Raw genomic sequence first — 21,120 nt, forward strand, 5'->3', positions numbered from 1 at the left:
CTTTGGGTGTAAGTCCCAGGCTGTTGATGAGCCAGGCCAAAGGACTCTTTGTGGTGAGGCCCAGATCCCCTCCCTGGGGATTGCATGGATGTCGGGGTGTAAGCCTCGCAGTATTAGAAAGCACGTAAATGCCAGGACGCATGCTCTGTGCTTGCTTTGGCTTTCCAGGGGTGGGGAGCCTGTGGCCTTCTGATTTCAAGATTGTTCTTTTTTAAGCACCAAAGGAGGCAAGAAAAGCTTCATCTTTCTCTGCTGCACCTCTTTAATAAAAGGATTTGTTCTGTAAAATTTAGATTCAGTCAAAAGGCCGCACTTAAGGACCTAGAAGGCCATGTGTGGCCTTAAGGCTGCAGGTTCCCCACCCATGCCGTGGCAGGGAGCAGTCAGAACTGAGTGTTATGATCCTGGGTTCCTCCAAACCTCCCCAGATAGGGTGATTTGCATACGTCTCCATACACAAACAAACATATACACCCCTCCAAGTGGCTTAACGGTCCTTATACACGCATACACAACCCCACACGTGCACACAACTTGCTTACACAAATTGAAACAACACATACCACACATTAATTCACACCAAACAATACTCCCCACTACATTAACTACATTTCCTGACTCTACCTTCCTGCCCCAAAGCTGATATACCCTGTCTCAGACCCATCTCACTACCCAGTTCTAGTAGAAACCTCGGCCCCTTTCAATATTGACTACCCACTTTGTTTCTAAATACTTTATGAGCAATATCCCATCTAATCATCATAATGACATGAGGAGGGAGGAAATATTATTATCTCCTTTACACAGATGAGGAAATTGTGGCTCAGAGAGGTTGAGTGATTTGTCCAAGGTCACACAGCTAGCAAATGGCAGAGTCAGGATTTGAACTCAGGTCTAAATCCAAAACCCATGCTGTTTATGCTCTTCCCTAATACGTCATATATGTCATATATGTACATAACAGAGCTTTATAAGCTATAGAGGGATTTTGAGATGTGAGTCAAAATTTCAATCTCTAGTAATTGGCATTTCTGATAAATGGTATTCACAGTGAAAGCCCAGAAATGCTATAAAATTTGGTTAATCTAAAATGTCAAATAGATGATGTATTTCTATGAGAAATATATACCAGAACCCTTTACCCTGTGACAGCAATTAATTTCTGAAGGTCACAAAAAGTCAGGCTCTGGAAAGTCTCCATTGTGGATTAGACGACATAGCCAGGTTCCTCCCCTCCTAGCTTGTCCCTGCTTGATGGGCAGTGCAGAGGTTCTCCAACACGCCTGGAGGCAGTCCCTTTCCCACCTCCCTTGTTAAGTCTGTAGCTGCATTCCCTGGGCAGCAAGACCCCTGGAAAATACCTCCTGGACGTGAAAACACAGGGCTATCCAAGTCGCCTGTGAAGCAGGGCATTCTTCTTGATGCCTGCCCATGTCAGGCCTTCCTTCTCTAGATTAGCTGCCCTTCTCTAGATTAGCTGAAAGGGATGGAAGAGCCCAGGCCCAAGGCTCCCCTCACCACCATCCACACCCCAAGAGTCAGTACAGGATAGACATGCCCAGCCAGGCTTCTGTTGGACAAATTAAGTGGAGCCAGCTTGCCAGGATGATGGAGGGGTTCTCATTGAGATGTCCAAACAAAAGTGGACAAAGTATAGATCCAAGACCAGGAGGCTCTACACAGCATTGGCGTCATTGGCAGATTCATTACCGGAAGCCTCACGGGGCATTTAATCTCCTAAGTATCTCAGGGGGCGGTAAGCACTTCAGAGGCTAATTCATCTTCTTTGTCTTCATTACAGAGAGCCCTCTGATCACCTTAATCCTCCCTCTGCCACAGGAAAGAGCCATTTGTTTCTTTAATGGGTGCACTCTCACTAGCTAAGTGGTTGCTCTGAGCCAGGGCAGAAGGTGAAGCCATCCTGAGGACATGGGAGACATGCCCAGCTCAGACAGTTGGGGCACAGGAAAACTCCTGGCTCCAGATGCAGAGAGAACCATCTGCCTACAGCTTGACCACATTCTCTCCCTACCCCAAGCCCTTCCTTCCTAGGAATCACTGAGACTTCAAGAGAGGGACCAGTCACTCCTTGAAATAAGAAGGGGGTCTCTGCACATAGAGTCACAGGCTGCCCGAGCTGGAAGAGGCCATGTCCACTTTACAGATGAGGGAGCTCCTCTCTGGAGGTTCCCATTCAGTGCTGTGTGCCACGCATTCCAAGGCCACTAATAATAATATCAACAGGGGCTTCCACTGATTTAATGGTGCCAGGATCTGTACCAAGAGTTTATATTCATTAGTTTATTTAATTCTTATCTTAACTTTATAAAGTATGTATTACTTGTCCCCATTTTACAGATGAAGAAAGTGAGGCTCAGAGTGAATTGCCCAAAGTGAAATGATTATTAACAGTAGACAAGCTTCAAACCCAGGTCATCTGACTCTAAAATTTCTGTTCTTGTTGCTTCACTACTGGGTCTTGTGTGAAATGACCAGAGTCTGCCACAGGAGAAGCATTTGAAGGTCAAGAGACCCAAATTCATGTCAGATAGGTGAGAAACCCAGCAACTGGAGGCATCTAACTGAAGAAAGGGCAGAGTAAGGCCGATCACACGGTGGGCCCTCCAGTCCCCTGTCTGCGACCGAAAGCTATGACCACAGTAGACACTGGGTATGCCCCCCTCAGGAAACAGCTAGGCCAATGGCCAGCCCAGTGGGCCACCACTCTTTATCTATTGGTACTGTCATGCTTCATCTCTATGGGGACTTGTCCAAGTCTTAAAAGTAAGAGGTTAGACTGGAAAGAAAGTCTGGAACCATATCATACATAGTTTGGGAAGCCAAGTTGAGAATTTTAGATAATTCACTATTTGCACTCTTCTTTGGAGTACGAGGTTTGAAAATTAATGATATTCACCATTTATGATGAACTTAGTAGAGACTAAGACTTATATCAGGTTTTTACATGTATTATCTCACTCACCCTTATAATAACCCTGCAAGGTAGACATTAATGTCCCAGTTAACAGAGGAGAAAACCAACACCCAAGAGGCTGTGACTTGTCCAAAGTCACCCAGTTAATAACTGGCCAGGGCAGGACCAACACCCAGTGTCTCTGACCCCACAGAGGCTTCACATCATTTTCAAGGATGGTAGCAGATGAGAGGCAAAATTCAAGGTCTAAGTCAGCATGTAAATTTAATCCTGATTTAAAAACTATGGTTTAGCTACTTGCCAACTATATGATTTTGGGGACATCCTCTTGAATGTCAATATTCTCAGGTATAAAATGGGGCAAACATCACCAGTATCACAGGATTATTAGAACTCTCATATGCAAATGCTTAGATGCTACAAAATTCTCTCCGAATGGGAGCTTCTATGGTTAGCTGCCCTTCCATGGGTGATTCTAAGGAAATGAAACAACTGATGAAGTGCCATCCTGCTTCTTCCTTTTTATGCCCCAAACACGAATTTGGGGAACTTCACCAAAGGTGCCAGCTCTGGGCTACAGGTCTGAAGAAATCATAAGAAAGTACAGAACACAGATCATGCCCTCAGAGGAAAAAAATAAAAAGTCACATGAAATAGTTAAGAGGAATAAATGTCATTAGATAAGCCATCACTGCATTGTGAGGTGTGCACATTAAGCAAAGGAGGCAACTCCAGAGAGCTGAGGCCAGCAGGGAAGGCTTTCCTGGAGCGGCAGGGGTGGGAGCTAGAACTCAGAGCTGTGGCAGCTTCAGCTAAGAGATGAGACTGGAAGAAACAGGTGGGGGTGGGGCTAAAACACAGATGAGGATAAGCCAGGTTGGGAGTTAGAGGCTCCTCTTACTTAGAGTTCAGGTGCCAGACGGAATTTACAGGGACCTAAAACCCACCTAATCTACCACCACCACCCCATGGCGGGGAAGTGGGAGACCGAGTGTGGCCAGAGGTAGGATGGGATAAAATTCCAGGACATCAGAGCTCAAAGAGCCTTTAAAACCTCCCCATTCTATGCTTTCAAACACTTTTAGTAGTAAGACAAAACAAAACCTTTCATGCAGCCCAAATATAGAAAACAAATTTGTGTCTGATGTAGAGGTTGGTCCCAGAATGAAGCCTCTGCTCCAAATCTGTGCTCTTTATGGGGGCAGAGAGGGAAGCAACGCACTGCTGGAATACAGTGTCAGATGGGCACCAGCATGACTGGGACACAGACCACTGGAGGAGGTCCAGGGACCTTCCCATGGGTCTCTCTGCCTCCCAGGAAGGACAGTCTGAGTAGAGATAGAGGAAGGCCCTATTGTGGTTGGAATGAGCAAAGGGGCAGGGAGGGGCTCAAAAAGAGGCTCCAAGGTCAATGAGAGATGTTGAGAACGTACTCCTTTACCTTCCTACAGAATGCAAAGCTCAGAGTGCCAGAAAAAGGATCTAACAAGACTGACCATGTGCTTCCAGGCCATGCTGTCTCCCCTTGCCCCCAAAACTAAGCACTGGCCTCCTACCCTTTGTCTCCATGGTTACAGGCCTGCTCCCTTCTGAGTTTCTCACCTGGTCCCGGGTGTAGGGTGTGTCCACCCTCTGCTTGTCGCTGCAGGCTTCCAGGAGGACGCGGATGGCATTCAGCTGCAGGAGCATCTCACAGGCCATTGTGTCAAAGAAGGTGATGTTGGCAAGGGCCGCAGAGGCCAGCAGAAAAACTTCCCCAGATGAGGCCTCTTGGCACAGTTCTGGATGGCAAAGAGGAAGAAAATAGCTTCAGTGTTGTGTGTTTTCTTATTGGTTATCTCATTTGGTTCCTGTAATAGCTCTGGGAGATCATTTGGGCTGATGTTATAACATCCAATTTACAGATGAGGAAGGTAGTTACTAGAGGTGGGAAAGTGACTGTCTACAGAGGCGGCAAAGCTGGAATTTGAGACCTGCTATGTGACTCTTATTCACTCCTTCATCCAACAAGTATCGATCTTGGGATGGCATAGTGAACAAAACAGGTGAGTTTACCTACAACTAGTGGGCAAGAGAAAATGAACTTTTAAAAAACTAACATAATTGCAAAATTCTGATAATATGAAAGAGAAAATAAACAAGTGCTAAGACAGAGAATAACTAGGGGCCCACTGGGGTGCATAAAGACGGTATCCCTACAAATGTGACTTTACAACTGAGCTCTTGAGGAAAGGGACAAGTCACAAAAATATTTGGGGAAGAGAACGTTTTATACCAAAGAAAGAGCATGCACAAAGGCTGTAAGGCAGGAAACAGGTCTTTGCCCGTTTGTGTCTGTAGTAATGCACACTAGACTGCTGCTAAATTTGCCTTAAGGAAGAGGCTGAAGGTAAAACAAAGTGACTCTACCTCTCCTGATGCCATCAGCAGAGCCTCAGGACTTCCTTTTGGCCCCAGGGTAAGGGTCATCTGGCTGCAGGAAAGTCCCACACCAAGCCCCTGAATGCCAGGCTCTTTCTGATCCTAGTGGTCACAGCCCAGCCCTAACCAGATCCCTCCACTTACCATCTGTAATTGTACTAAGGGCCTTTAAGGAGCAGAGGGCCCCATTCCTTCCCCACCACCTGACACATCCCCCCTTGGGCTCCGCAGGACCCGGGATGGGCTCCTACCTCAAGAGGGAGCAGGGCTGTGTCCACGGGGCTTCCTCCAGCCCAATGGACCTGACTTCTGACCCTCAACTCCAACTTAACCACCAGTCAAGGTGCTTCCTGGGTCCAGGCCCTCTCCTGCTGGTAACACCTCTACACACCCACAGTGGGAGAGGCCACACTTGAGGAAAATAGTCCCAGGAGAGAAAGCCCAGGAGAAAGAGTTGAACTACGCTCTACACTGGTCCCTACTTCTTCCCTCCCCACAAAGTGTCCGTCCTTCCAGGTTCTGATGCTGCAACTGGCACCTCTTAGCATCCTCCAGTGACTGCACTTATTGGTCCCTACCTACAAAGGGACAGACAATAACATTAGTCAAACACCTGCAGTGTGCTTCTCACTGTGCCATTAAATTCTGAGCACCCTCAAAGTAGAAAGTGATTGTCTCCATTTACGACTTGCTGAGTCTCAGAGAAGCTAGTAGCTGCCAGAGCAGCTACCATGCACTGCATGTTTACTCTGTGCCAGGCACTGCTGTGCTTTTTTTTTTTTTTTACATCAGTAAGTCATTTAATCCTTATAACAATCCAATTTTTATCACTATTTTTCAAGTAAAGGAATTGAGGATTCAAATATGAAGTGTTTTTCCCATGGTCTTGTGGCCAATTAGTAATTGTTGGAGGCTAAAATCAAATCCAGGTCTTCCTGACTCCAGAGCCCCCATTCTTTCTATACTCCAGGTTGCTTCTTGTATCTCAGGCTCTTTGACTCATCCCCAGTGATGCTCCTGCAGACCTAGGTTTCAGTCCTACTGGGATGGTAATGCCTGCCTCTGGGCAGCTCTGTTCCCCATGGCCCAGGCATGTCCCTAAACAACTCAGAATCTTGATCTAACCTCCCAGGGCTGGGACAACAGATTAGCCAAACAATAAAGAACTCTATGATTTCTCTTATGCAATGACTGCCCTGTCATCTCATTTTGGGGGAATCACTAGAGTTCATTCAATCCCTTCTAGGCCATCTCCCTACATCCAGGGTTTGGGATAAGACTACAGAACTCTATGGCCCACTTTGCTGTAAGATTTCTTCTAGGTCCAAACACTCCCCCTCATTCTCATGCATTTGCTGTTGCTGCCGACACAGCAATTATTAACACAACCATCTAAGTGCCTTTTAATTTTGCTGCACATTTATTTGAACTATAGTCTGAGTCACCTGGGATGTGTTAGGAAGATTAAATTGAGGATTCCAGTGACTCGTTTATAAATGTTTCCAGGGAATGGCAAGAAATTGGAGGGCTATTTCCCACCAAAGAACAGAGCCCTGGCTTCTCGCCCAGAAGATATCTGCTGAATCTCAGAATGGACTCTACAGTGCATCTTCATCAGGAGGAAATAAATGGGAAGATTCCTCGTCTCCAAGGGGAAATCCAGCCTGGACAAAGAAGCAGGAACGGACATACGACAACAGTGAAAGGTCACTTGGACTACATTTGTTTTGGTTTATTTGTTTTATTATTTGATAACATTTATAAATTGGGAGATTTTCTATAAAACTTACCATTTTTGTCTTATCTTTAAAAATCTAGGCCTTTCCTACATGGCAACAATCAACTGGAGTTTTGCAGTGACTATCCCCCTTTCGTCAATGCATGGGCTTTCCAATTCGACTCAGGACTCAAATCCCCTTATTTTCTTCTTGCATCTGACTCTCTTCAACTCAATTACATGTCTTGCTGGGCTCTGGCAGATGTTTGAGCATGAAGCTTCTGGCACAAGGGAATCCTAACACTGTCCTGTAGCTTTGAGAAAACTCCTCCACCCCTCTAGGCCTAGATTTCCTCTCCTTGAGAGTGGGCGCGGGAGTTTATGGTCTCTTGAGCTCCTTCCAGCCAAGACTTTCAACAACTGGCCTCTGTGTTTTCTCAATTTTGTATAAATGTGGGATGTTGACAAATTTATTTCTCCCAGCCTGGCATGTGGGTACCACTGCCCCCGTAACTAGAATTAGCCATAAAATCAACTTACCTGATGTCTCCTACGTGCAAAGTATTTGCAGATCTTAAAATACTAGAGCTAGAAGGACCCTTGAAAGAAATGACTTGCAAACTCTTGTTCTATATATTAGGAAAATTGTAAAGAGAACTTTAAAATGTGACGTGGCAATGAGTGGCAGGATCTCACACAGTGCCTGACGGTCAATTGCTATTTGCTGAATGGATAAGTGCAAAACCAGAACCCAAACCCGGGGTCTGACTCCTAGCCCAGTGTTCTATGCTATCCCAGATTTGTGCTCTCCCAGATATTCCCAGCCCTGGGATGGTGACTCCAAGAGCTAACCCTAAATTTTCTGATGAAATTAATTTTCCTTAAGTTGCAGTAAGATACAGATATAGAGATAGCAACAGAGAAGGGGAGAGAAGTAGAAACACAGATCGCCACCAGCACTTTTAAAAGAAAGGAGGTGGCTTGTAAAACAAGTTCCTGAGGATTGTGCCCAGATGAGTCCTTGTAGTTTCCTCAGTTTAGCAAAGGCAAGCTAGGAGAATGGCAGATTCTAGATATGGGCTATGATTCTCCTGCCAGGAGCACCTGTCTGACTAGAGGAATCTAAAAGAGTCAACGCTTTCAAGTCTCCACGATGTGAGACTGCTGGTGGGATTTCTCTCTGAGAAGCCACTTGCCCTGGTCATCACTGCCACACTCGTTGGGTACAATGACTGAGACTTAAGGAACAAAGCCTATCAGAGTCTCTCAGGTCCAGGATCTGAACCTCAAAATTTGAGGCCCCATTCCCCACCCCCAGGGCTTGTCCTGAACCCCCTTCTGAAAGGCCAATTAATCCCAAATTGACCACCATTCAACTTCTTCTTTCGGGGCTGTGTGAATTTTAATAGGAAACTCTTGACTGTAGACCTCTTCAATGCCCAATTCTGATCCATTAATGGTGGGATTCAGCAAGTGTCCTCATGTATGCAGCAGACATTTGGGGTGCAGTGAGCGGTGGACAGGAAGGCCTTCCTGGCTCTTCCTGCAGACAACAGTGCCGAGGCCCTCTCCCAGGGATCCCACCCACCCAGGGTGACTCACTGATGAGGGCTGCCACAATCTCCTCCATGCTCTCCAGGAAGCTACTGAGGTGCTGGGTGAAGGGCAGATGTGGGGAGGTGACCTGGGCCACCACAGCTGCAGCCTCAGCCCGAGTAGCCTCTGAGTGGCTGTCGTCAGTCAGGATGTCGGCCAAGCACAGAACACCATCCACCTGCAGATGGAGAGAGGGAGCATCCCTGCACATGCTGGGAGGGCATCACTGCTCATGACATTGATGAGCAGACTTGAGACCCCCTACACAGCCAGGCATGGCTTCCCAGAACAGCCGAGGACCCAGTGTGGAGCTAGGGACAACCAGGTGACAAGGCCTCCAGAATGATCCAAACTCTAGCACCTGGAGGCCTCTCCTTTTAATCCAGCAGAAATGAACGACCTCCCATGGGCTTTCTAGATAGTAGACATCAAGCCGAGAGTCCAGAGGCTGGACCCTGGTCCTCTGCCACAGCAAAAGGTGGTAGAAAGAACAGTCACTTAGAAACCTCACATCCCTGAGCTCCCATCCTGGCCCCCTTTTCCTTGCTATCTGACTTGCCATTAGTCACTTAGCCTCCTTGGGATTCTGTTTCCATTAACAGGGTGTTGGGGTGTTAAAGAGACAAAGCAGGCAATGCGTGATCCAGAAGAGACGCTCAAGAAATGTTGGTTCCCTCCTGCCTTCCTTGGATGTAGCAACAGACTGAACTCAGTCTTCCTTTCCCATCTTTCTCTTAACCATCCTCCTCCACAGAAGGGAGGCTGCTTCCCTGGAGGCCTTGCTCTTTGTGCCCCACCCATGAGGAGCAAGACTGATGGACATGAATGTCAGATAAGGACATCAGCTTCCCAGTTCCACTGACACCTGCTCTTGACACGCAAATAGCTTCTGCTCAGCAAGTGCTTACAATGTGCCAGGTACCACTCTAGGTAGGGTCCATATGTTATTAGACCATCTACTCTTTACAATAACCCTGTGAGGTCAGTATTATTATTCCCATTTTATAGACGAGGAAACTGAGACACAGAAAATTTCATTAACTTTCCCCAGATCACAAATTAAAAGTAGTTGGTTTGGGATTGGAGCCCAAATGGGTCTGGCTTCAAAGTCCGGGTTTTGAACAGGGCATGGCACTGCCTCCTGAGAAATGGCACCTGAGCTCGGCCCTCCGCCTCCATCAAGGGGTCAGTACATGAGACCTAGTGGAGAAAAGGGGGCAGAAACCTGTCAAGGTTAGCTCAGTGGTGCTACTGCAGCCCCCAAACATCCCTGGACACCAGCCTGCCTGAGGACCGCGCCACCAAACACCAAGGAGTCCCTCCCCGGTTAGGAGTGGGAGGTAGGCAGGGGAGAGGCATAGCCTGTGCTGACGCTCCCCGCACCTGCCACAGCCCTGAGGCTCCTGTCCCTGCCTCTTCCTGCCACTCCGCTCCAGTGGTCTCCAGAGGTGTGTTTCATTTGAGTAATTACCACCTGTGAGTTCTACACCTCCCCTAAATGGCTCTTGGGAGCTGTAAGGTCCATTAGCTGTGAAAGCCTTTGGCAATCTCAGACTCAAAGGAGACAAATGTGGAAACAGGAGCCCAGGGAACTGTCCGCAATAAAACTCACCTGGATGTGCTTAATAAAAGGGAACAAACAGCAGCCAGGTGGCCCCTGGCAGGACTGGATTCATGCCAGGTGTTTGACTAATGCGCCCTTTGAGAGGGGCCTCATTTGGGCTCAGGGAAGAGGAGGGGATGTGCTCTGGGCCTAGAAACAGGAAGCACCTCTATTGCCAACATAAGAAACCTCTTAGCCTGTCTGGCCTTCATCCCCTTGCCTCCTTCCTGCACCAATAAAGACCTTTGCTAAGAAGCTACAGAATCTCTAATGTGGAAATGTCTGCATCAATCCAGTCTCCTTAATCATATTTTGGTTATAGATAAGACCCTGGTCCCTGACTCAGGTGGGAATACTGGTCAAACTCAAACCAGCATCCTGCCCTAGTGCCCCACACACGCATGGAGATAGGCCAAACTGAACATTCCAGAGAAGCAAGTACTGGTGGTCCATAGGGCCCAGTGCTACCCAAGGCCTGGATGCCAGGCCACCCCCCAGCCCAGAATGCTGCTCTGCAAACCCACTGAGTAAAACTTCCTGAGCATACACTGCCCGCCAGGCCTCCACGCTGAAGCAAAGGTGCACCAGGGAGGAGGGCCCCCCACAGTGGGGGACTCCACTCACATCCATAAATAACCATCACACAGGGCGTGACTTCCAACCAGGAGGCTAGCTGCCCCTGACATAGTGCCCACACCTCAGTGTGGGAAGGTGGCCCTCTTCAGGGCTCCCATGCCCAAGCACTTCTGCTATTATCACAGCATTTATCCCGCTGATGGGCCCTGTTTCTCCAAGTGAGATCTGTGGACCAGCTGCATCAAATTCAGGGAAAGTTTCTTAAGAGCAGATTCCTGTGCCCCAGACAGACCTAGTCCAGGAGAATCTCTGGGGAGGCCTGGGAATCTGCTTTCTAACAGATCCACAGCTGACCAGCAATTTGGAGAAGCGCTATTGCAGCATGAGCCTCTGCTCCTTTGTCTGTCTGCGTTCCCTGTTCCCCTCGGCAAGCCTGGGGACCACTGCTTGTCCGCTCTTGGCTGTTCCAGGCCTGGCACGTAGTAGGTTTTCAGTAAATGGGGAATAAATGCAAGAAAGTAAAATTTGACCTAAGACTTGGGGACACACTTTAGACAAGTGAAGGTAGAGGAATGGCATTGCAGATGGAGGGGACGTTGCGAGCAAAGGCAGTTACAGGAAAAGAAAATATTGGAGACATAGCCAACATGAGGACATAACTACCACAGATTCTTGACCCCAGGAAAGTACCCCCAGCCTGATATGGACCCGAATTCCTTTGCTGCCCTTTGGTTCTCCAGAGAGTCCTACATATACAATTGCCAATTGCTTCTTCTCTTGCTTTCCTTCTAATTTGTTTTATAGGGTTCAGATCTCTTTTGGTAATTTAGTTATGAAATATATCATCCCTTCAAAAGAGAAAAAATACATATCAAATGTATAAGGTATAAAAATAATAAAATGAACACCTATATGTGTATATGTATATGCCTAATATCCAGAACTTCTAGTCTTAGAAATAAAAGAAAACCAAGAAATTACCTTGCACACCTTTCTAGATGTCATACCTCTGCTTTCCCCAGCTGGATGGGCTGTCATTCCGAGTTTTGTGCTTATTATTCCCTTATTTTCTTTAGAGATTTATTGCATGCATATATTGTTTCGTTTTACAAGGTTTTGTACTTGACATAAGTGGTATCATATTGTTTATACAATTTACATTTTTCTGCAGTCAGCATTATGTTTATGAAATTCCTTCCTGTTGTTGCATGTGGCTAGAGTCCATTTATTTTCACTGTTGTATGGTGCTTCATGGCACAAATCAATTGCAATTTACCTATGCATTCTCCTGTCCACGGGTGTTTAAGTGGTTTCCCAGTTTTTGCTATAATAGACAGTGCTGCTATAAATATTCTTCTAAATGTCTCCTGGTGAACATGTGTCAGTTTCTCTAAAGGTCTCAGTCTAGGAGTGGAACTCCTAGTGCATAGTATTTGCACATCCTTATGTTTATTGGCATTGCCAAATTGTTTTGCAACATGGCTGTATACTCCCACCAGTGTATACTAACCAAACTTAACTCCACATTCTTGCCAATACTTGGTATTGTCAGATTTGAAAATTTTTGCCAATTCAATGGGTACAAACATTGTATTTAATCTGCATGTCTCCACTTACTAATAAGGTTGAGAATCTTTTTATTAATATATCATTTTGTTTTGCTGTGGCATAGTCTGTTTTGGCTTTTGTTTTTAACAAATTGTATTTCCTCTACTATGAATTGCCAATTTATCTGTTTTTGCTCACTTTTCTATTTGGTGGATTTTCATAGGGGTCAAATTTCCCTGACCTTTGATTCTGATGCTGCTGACCTGCCACTTAGCCTGCTGCCAGCAGGCCGCCCCTAACCAGGTTGATCTCGGTATCCATCACCATCTCAGCAGCTCCAACCCAGCCCAGTTCGCCACAGTGGGAGGCCACTGACGGGCCCCACACCACTGGACTCTAGGTTTCCCAGCTCCTGAGCCAATTCCTATAATGTCAGAACATGTACAGGCATTGGAGTCAGGCCCAGCCATGTGTGAATCCTGCCTCTGTCCCTTATTAGATGAACAATGTTCTTACCTACTTTGAGCCTTTATCTATAAAATGGGGATAATAATGCCAATCTCATAGGGTTTTTTTTTCCCTTTATACACTAGGGATAAAAATATCAACCTCAGAGGATGATCACAATTGTTGAATGAGAGTGCATGTATAGTGCCTACCACGTAATGGCACCATCATTCTCTCCCAGTCCCACCTGACAGCTTGCGGTCATCACTCCTAGACACGGGCCTTGAGTCCTAGCTCACGCCACTTCTGCCTGTTCCAGTCCCCTGTGTGGGCTTCTCTCTAGGGCTCCTGTCTGCACACTCCTCTGGGCCTGAGACCCCACTGCAAACCTTTTAACTAGGGCCCACAAGTTGACGCACTTGTTTGGACATCTTCTGATCGTGCAGCCCAGAACAGGGACTTTTAAACTGGGAGAAATTCCTGTTTTAATTCCTGACCAAGAACAATGAATAACATGAGTGATTACAAACCCTTTCAAGGAAACAAAGCGAAAATTCATACTAGCCCTGCATTTCTATAGTTGAACAAACATTTACTGTGCACATACATGAAGCAGGAACAAAAAAGATAGAGATGGGGAAACACAGACAGAAAGAAAACATTGAGAGGATGAAACAGAGAGTGAGACAGAAAACAGCTGGGGGTGCAGAGAGGAATCATATGCTTCCGAAGGATTTGGGAAACTGCGTGATCCAAACCCCACCTCTCAGCCCCTCTCTCCCTCGCCCCCTCTGCAAGCTCTGCTCCTGCTGAGAGCTCTCCACCTTGGCCCGCTGTCCTCTGGGACTTCATGACGCCACACTTTTTGGGCTCCTCCCCTCCCTAGCTAGCACCTCTTACCATTTGCTGTCTCGGCCTCTCCTCCTTAGCATCCAACTAAACTGGCATATGCCAGGTTTGGTGCCAGCCCATTTTGTGCCATACCAGACAATGGCAGCCAAACCCAAGTGGCCTCAATGACTCACTGCAGATACTCCCAAATCCAGCCCTCCAGCCCTGGCCTTCTTTACTGAGAGCCACATCTACATTTCCAAACTGCTGTTGGATCATTTTATGTTTAATTCCAAAAATGATTTTCCTGAATAATATTCCATAGGTACCTCAAACCCAATTCACTTGAAGCTGAAGTAGTCATCTTCCCTATTTTCTCTCCTAATTCCCCTCTCGGACCCAGGGCAGAAGTTACCTCCTCTGTGAACACACACCCACCTCCCTGAGACAGAGGTGGTCTCTGTCCTCCCAGCTGCGACACCACTCTGGCCCGACCTCATCTAGAGCACATACCATGTTGGATGATCTCACTGGGTTACATGCACTTCCCCCCAGCAGATTTGAGGCACTGAGGGCAGCTCCTGCACCAGATTCTCTCCAGGTTCTCAGTACCCAGCTGAGACCTGACACCCAGAAGTTAACTCATAAAGTATGGGCTGAATGCTGAGGAAACACAAGCCCAGGGAGGAGAGGAGATTGTGCAGGCCACACAGCAAGTTAATGCCAGGGCTGGGACCAATCCTGGTCTCCCCACTCCTTGTCCTGTGCCTCCCTCAGAGGGGCTTCTGGGCAAGACAGAAGGGAGGTGTTGGTGATAGGACCAGGTCAATAGGGGCTGCTCAGCTCGGCTTCCATGATGTGCCCAGGAGTAGCCCAGCCTGAGGCCAGCTTCCTCAAACACTGGTCCTACTTTAGGAAAGTATTCACCCCCAAATCACCCACTTCCCATCCCCAGTTATAAACTTGATGATGCCAAGAGAACAATCTAATCAAGCACTTTAACCTCCTTAAAGAAATTGCTGCTGGAAGCACTTATAGATAATTAGCTTTCACGCGAAATGGGAGAGGCCTGGGCCCAAGCCCAGACTCTCTAGTGGAAAAGCATGCAAGTGGTGAAGAGGATGGTGAGGCCTGATCATCACTCAGGCAGCAGGGTCGATGCACTTGGGTTCTGGACACACAGGGAGCTGGTGAATGCTGAGATTCTTTCTGTGGAGTGGGAGAAGCATCATGAGAATTGTCTGAGTTCGTTCTGAGCTGCTATAATAAAACGTCCTGAGACTGGGTTATTTATAAGGAACATATTTACTTCTTACAGTTCTGAAGCCTGGGAAGTCCAAGGTTGGGGGGCCCGCATCCGGTGAGGGCCTTCTTGCTGTATTATCCCATGGTGGAAGGCAGAAGGACAAACGAGCATGCGCGAAGAGGGGTGGGCACTGAATTCATCTTTTTATCAGGAGCCCACTCCGGAGATAACTAACCCAATCCCGTAATAATGGCATTAACCACATTTTGTTGGGCCTCACCTCCCAACACTGTTGCATTGGGGATTAAGTTTCCAACACATGAACTTTGGGGGATATAATCAAACCATAGCAGAACCCATGCAGTTGAGGCACCCAAAGTGTACAATAAACATCATGTCAGATTTATGAGTAACATTCTCCTACTGATAATTAGAAAAGCATCAGTGGTGGCTTTTATGCAATTATCTAAGGGACACAGGCTAGTATACAAAGGTGCATCATATATCATTGATTAGCTAGTCTGCTACTTCTTGGTTTTGTTTTGTGGGGGAATCGTGATTGTTTTTGTTTTGTGTGTTTAGTTTTTAGGGAAAGGCAGAGGAGTTGGTTGCTAGATTGTAATCATTAAACAGAATTGTGTGAATGCAGTGAAAAGTCAACCACAAGAGAGAGAAAATGACCTAACGACTCTCAAATCTAATCTGCCTTTCTGTCCACTCAGACACCTAAAGGCTGCAGAAAAACACAAGACTAGTAGAAATCACAAAGCAGTTGGAATTCTGCTCATAGGTCCAGGTAGGATGGGTCTGTTTGTGCAGGGTATAGTCAGAAGGAAAATTCAGTGATAGAGAGGGGGTTCATGTTCAAGGAAGCAAAGGAAAGAGAGGAGCCAAAGGACCGGACAAAGCATTTGGTGGAATAAATGAATGCATGGGGCAGAAGTGGAATCCAAATGTGGGGTGTAAAGTAGATGAGGTTAAAGACTCCCTTTATAAAATGAGGTATTTTTTTTTATGTAGTGGTAGTATGGCTGACAGCTCAGTAGAAAGCTACAGAAACTAAAACATGCCACCAAAAGGATAATATTATCCTCCCCAAAACTAATATATCCCAGACTCCACTTAACCTCATTTGCTATTTCAAACAAGAATCTTTGGTTAAAAGCTAAATGCCAAAGTGGATAAATGAAATATTAATATGTAACAGGGAATTAAACAATGGATGAAAGGGATTATACAAATAGTTTGGCAGGTAAATCAGTGAGGTAGCAAGGAGATATATAGTCAGAGAAAGCAGAAATGAGTTATTAAGATAGAGAGAAATCACAGACTGATCACTTAAGAGTTTATATACTAAATAATTTCCCTGTCAAGAAGATGATTTTCCTTATAGCAGATTTTCAAAGAAATGCTCTGAAGGCATTTTGGGGTGGGTTTCCCTTTGATTAGGCAAGTGCTGGTATGAAAATATCAAGTTTTCAGCAAAGCACTGCTGAGCACAGCTAGGATCTAAATTGTACCAAAAGTGCAGCTAGATCAGTGGTTCTCAGCCTGCATCCTAGCTGCTTAGAATTATCTGAGAAAGTTTTAAAAACACTAATATCCAGGATTCACCACAGAAACTTGAATTTAATTGGTCTGTGATAGAGTCTTGGTATCATTATTTTTTAATACTCCTCAGGTAAGTCTAATGGACATCTGGTCCTAAAGGTACCTATAATACAAGAGAGTGGTACAGCCTTCAGAGTAAGAAAAGTCTGGGCTACTTGGTGAAATGAGTAAGTCACCTTCTCTGAGCCTCAGTTTTCTAATCCTTAAAATGATAATGATATCATATTTAGCAATGAAATATTGACAGTATTCTGTCCAAAATCAGTAAAAATATCCATTATTATCACTCCTATTTAACATTGTACTGGACAATGCAATCAGACAAGAAAAAAATAAAAAGGTAGAATGATTAGAAAATAGGAAGCAAAACTGTCATTATTTACAGATAACATAATTGTGTACATAGAAAACCTAAAAGAATCTGCACACTACTAAAATCAATATGTAAGTTCGGCAAAATCATTGGGTACAATATCAAAATTCCATTTTATATATATTAGCAACAACAGAAAATAAAAATTTAAAATATCACTTACAGTAGCATAAAAATGTAGCTAGGAATAAATTTTAAAAAGATATATAAGATATCAACACTGAAAACTAAAAACCTTGCTGAGAGAAATTAGGCAGTCTGTGTTAAGTAGAGAAATGTACTAAGTCCATTGATTGAAACATCCTATATTATTTAAGATGCCAATTATCCAAAAATTTATCTTAAATTTTACAAAATCCCAATCAAAATCTCAGCAGGTTTTTTTGTGGACATTGACAAGCTGATTCTAAAATGTATAGAGAAATGCAAAAAGTTTAATAATTACCAAAATAATCTTTAAAAAGAACAAAGTTAGAGAATTGATACTCCCAAATATCAAAATTTATTAGACTACAGGAACTCAATGCCATATTGGCACAAGGATGGACAAAAAGATTAATGGAACAGAGAAAAAGACAGTCCAGAAATATCACCACTTTACTTACAAAAAAAGGCATCACTTCGATTCAGTAATGAAGGTATGGTCTTTTCAATAAATGGTGCTGGCTCAATTGAGAATCCATATGGAAAAAAAATTGAACCTTGAACACCATTTAAAAAATTAATTTGAAATAGATCATAAGCCAAAATGTGAAAGGCAAAAAAACAAATCTCCTAGAAGAAAATGCAGAATGCCTCCATGATTTTGGAGAAAACAACTATTTCTTAAATGGACACAAGCAGCACTAACTATAAAAGAAAAAATCAATAAATTGGATTTTAACAAAATTAAGAATTTCTATTTCTTAAAAGATACCATTAAGAGAATGAAAAAGCAAACCATCTATCTATCTATGTATCTATATATATGGCAAAGCATTTGTATATGGAATATAATTTTTAAACTTCATAAATCAACGAGAAAATACAACTCAACGTTTTTAAATGGGCAAAAGACTCAGACCAGCATTTCACAAAAGATGATAACCAAATGGCCATAAGCATATGAAAAATTATTCAAAATCATTACTCATCAGGAAGATAAAAATTAAAACCACAATAAGAGATGACCACACACTCAAGTAGCTCACAAGCAGGGGACTGCACATCCAGCTATCACGAATCTACAAATAACTTGATTTGTATTAATATTTTTGAAGTAGCCCAGAGAGAGAATGAAACACTCCTTTCAAAACTGTGATTGTTCATTAGCTGAGTGTGTGTCTTTCCATCTCCCCTCCCTCTCTCTTCCTTCTGTAAATCTCTTCCTCTTTCTCATCACCCTGTCTCTCTCTGTCTCTGTGGGTGACCAGAAGACCCATCACTTGCCACCACGGGGCGGGGGGTGTCAGTTCCAGTTCTGGGCTTTGAGGGCTGGCCTGCTGTCAGTGCTGTGCTGTCAGTGCCAGACTGTTCCCAGGACATGGACCCTCCCTAGTCAAATGCTGCCCCCAAACCTGCACCTCCTACCACCCTCTCAATCCCCTCCTTTCCCCTGCTCCCCTCCAAACTAGCACATGCCCCACTCCAGAAGCCCAGGGAAAGCCAGTGCTGGTGGCTGAGAATGCCACCTCTGCATCTTATCCCATGCCCTGAACAACCCTGGCTTCCCTGTGGCAACAGTGTCCCTTTTTCCCAGCACGAGCATCCTGTTTACATCTCAATTCTGATTTATTTTCTGCTCCCATCAGCCTCTTTGGGGCCAGCTGGGAAATGCACATTGACCAAGATTTTATCCTAAGACCTCACTGCCTTTCACCACGCCACACCCCCACACACACTCAGTGGGCTCTAAACGCGGGGCTCCATCTATGAGTTCACAGGGATAGAGAGGTGCCCAGCTCTCTTCTAACAACTCCTGGAGGATCACCACCCTCTGAACACACCCCAACCCCAGAGAACAGGCACCACGATCCCCAGCCCAGCCAGCTCAACACCTTCGAACTTGGGTTCGTCACAGTGCATCTCACAAAATGACTTCATATGCCACGTGATACCAGCAGACCAGGGGCTTCCACCAAAGGAGCAAATTGAAGCTCACAAGGATTAGGCAACTTCCTTGTGGTCCGTCAGGAAACCAGCACCAAAGAAAGGTCTGATCCCAGGTCTCTCCCCTAATACCCGCCTGGTGGGCTCTCCCCAGGAGGCAGGGCCAGTCTCAAGTGCCTTCTGTTCATCTGACTTATCTCCGGCTGACTCGCAGAGCTCATCTGGGCCCACGGCCTCCTGAATTCTGTTTATGACCTAAACTTGGGCTGGGGCCACAGGAGGCAGGGGAGAGAGAGAGAGGAGAAGCTGGTGCAAACTACCAGGGCTGAGTGGTGCAAAAGCGGGTAAATCCTGTGTAACAGTTTTTAGCCACTCTGTCCTTGCTGAGGGGCCCTATAACGTTTACACTCCCCCAACTCCCGCCCCACACTAGGGTCTGAAACTGCTCACAGCGGCCTGTCAGGGTGTTTTGAGTGAAGTCACACATTCTTCATGCTGGTCTCAGCCCTGCAACTGATCACAGAAATGTGGGTGTGCACATCCCTTCACCTCTCTGGCTCTCCGTGCTCTTATCTGCAATGACCGAGAACGCACCAAAATGCTTCAGATAGTACTTATTCGGTCCTACACCCACCACCGTCCACCTGTGTGTGCAAGCCACTTCCCTGACGGGCTGAAAGGCGGGGTGACATAGTGTCTCTTGGTGAGGAAGACCAGACAGAGCTCCAAGGCCAGGCAGTGTGGGACACGCTCCAGGAGCAGCACTGCGTACTGTGCGAGCACCAAGGAGAGAGGAGGGCAGTTGGAAAGGAGGGCCAGAGAAGGAGGCGTCTGAGCTGCATGTCAACAGTGGAGGTGGAACTCTCTGGTTAGGACACCCCACATAGGCAGAGGCTCCAAGGCAAGGAAGCCCGGGGGCCATTAATGGAAGAATTTAGTGGAAAAGGGAAAATAACTCACGTCTGTGGAGCATTAATTCATTTTGTCTTCACAGCCTGCAAGGCAGGGATTATCACTCCAGTGTTACCTATGATGGATGGAACAGGGCTCAGAGGGGTGCAAGGTCACACACAGCGAGTGATGAAACTAGGCACTGGGCCCAGGATTGTTTATCAAAGGGGCAATGTGCTGGAGGCAGCTTGTACAGAGGGAACCTTCAATGCCAGGCTGAGGGGTTTAGATTTTGCACAGTGGGAACTAGGAGGCCTAGGAAGGTTTCCACTCCAGAAAGGTACAGGACAGACTCTCTGGGGAAGCCTTAAAGTTGGAGACCTGTTAGATTGCAAGATTTGTCTACATCCTCCTCCTAGAGGAGGCTGGCTCAGTGGGAACAAGCTGGAAGAAGTTCTCGTTGCCTTGAATTTGTAAATAATCCTCCCCCCCCGACACACACACACTGGCTGTCACTGTTGGTCCAGCGGCCCAGAGCACACCAGCTCACAGCTCCAGTAGGCAGCCCCAGGAAGCCGGGTGGAGCTGCCACTGGTGCTCTTATCCACCAGGGGCCGCTGTTGTACAGCGCATGGAGTCCCGCTGAGCGCTGAGGATGGAGCCTGCTCCAGCCAGTGCTGCACTGAGACACCCAGACTGCCAGGCAGCCCTGTCCCTTCACCACAGTCAGGTTGGACCTGGCAGGTAAGGTGCAGCCCCCGAGCCAGCATGGCCTTCCTTCAGTCTGGACGGTACTGGCCCATGATCTCAGCCTGGATCCTTGTGAGCAGAGGAGAGGGGAGGCAGGGCATGTGGCCAATTACATTCCCACCTCTAGGCATCCTGGCCTCCTTAAGTGGCCCTGCCCCTGCCTTCAAGGTACAGGGACAAGAGCCTCGGCACGTGTGGAAGTGAACAAGCCACACGTCCTCTGGGAAGGCTGTCACAGACCCTGCCACCCCCTTGCAAGGCTGGGGAGAGTGACAATGCCAGTCCCTACCCCTCTCCACTGTCAGCCAGAGTCACAGCACAGGCGGCTGACCTGGCACCCTGGGGCTCTCCGCGCAGCCTCAGCCCATCCCCAGGGCAGTTGAAGGAAAGTGCCTGGGGGTGAGGAGGAAGAAGCTGATAATCCTACATGGGTTAAGCCCCAAAGAGGGTTGGGGAGGCATCTGGGACCTCCATTCAGAGGAATTCT

General features: G+C 46.4%; 1 protein-coding gene across 3 annotated transcripts in view; it reads right to left on the reverse strand.

Annotated features, from left to right (window-relative positions):
* Window positions 1–21,120, reverse strand: part of INSC (inscuteable homolog (Drosophila)) — a 135,711-nt gene that overhangs the window by 13,880 nt on the left and 100,711 nt on the right. For all 3 annotated transcript variants that reach the window (XM_012654258.1, XM_012654260.1, XM_012654259.1), the window contains 2 exons: window positions 8,676–8,847; window positions 4,538–4,716 (listed from right to left, as the gene is read on the reverse strand). In XM_012654258.1, coding sequence (XP_012509712.1) covers window positions 4,538–4,716; window positions 8,676–8,847 — 351 coding nt within the window. The remainder of the gene's footprint in view (window positions 1–4,537; window positions 4,717–8,675; window positions 8,848–21,120) is intronic.

This window comes from Propithecus coquereli, unplaced genomic scaffold (assembly GCF_000956105.1).
Source record: "Propithecus coquereli isolate 6110/MARCELLA unplaced genomic scaffold, Pcoq_1.0 Scaffold44, whole genome shotgun sequence".
Lineage (NCBI taxonomy): Eukaryota > Metazoa > Chordata > Mammalia > Primates > Indriidae > Propithecus > Propithecus coquereli.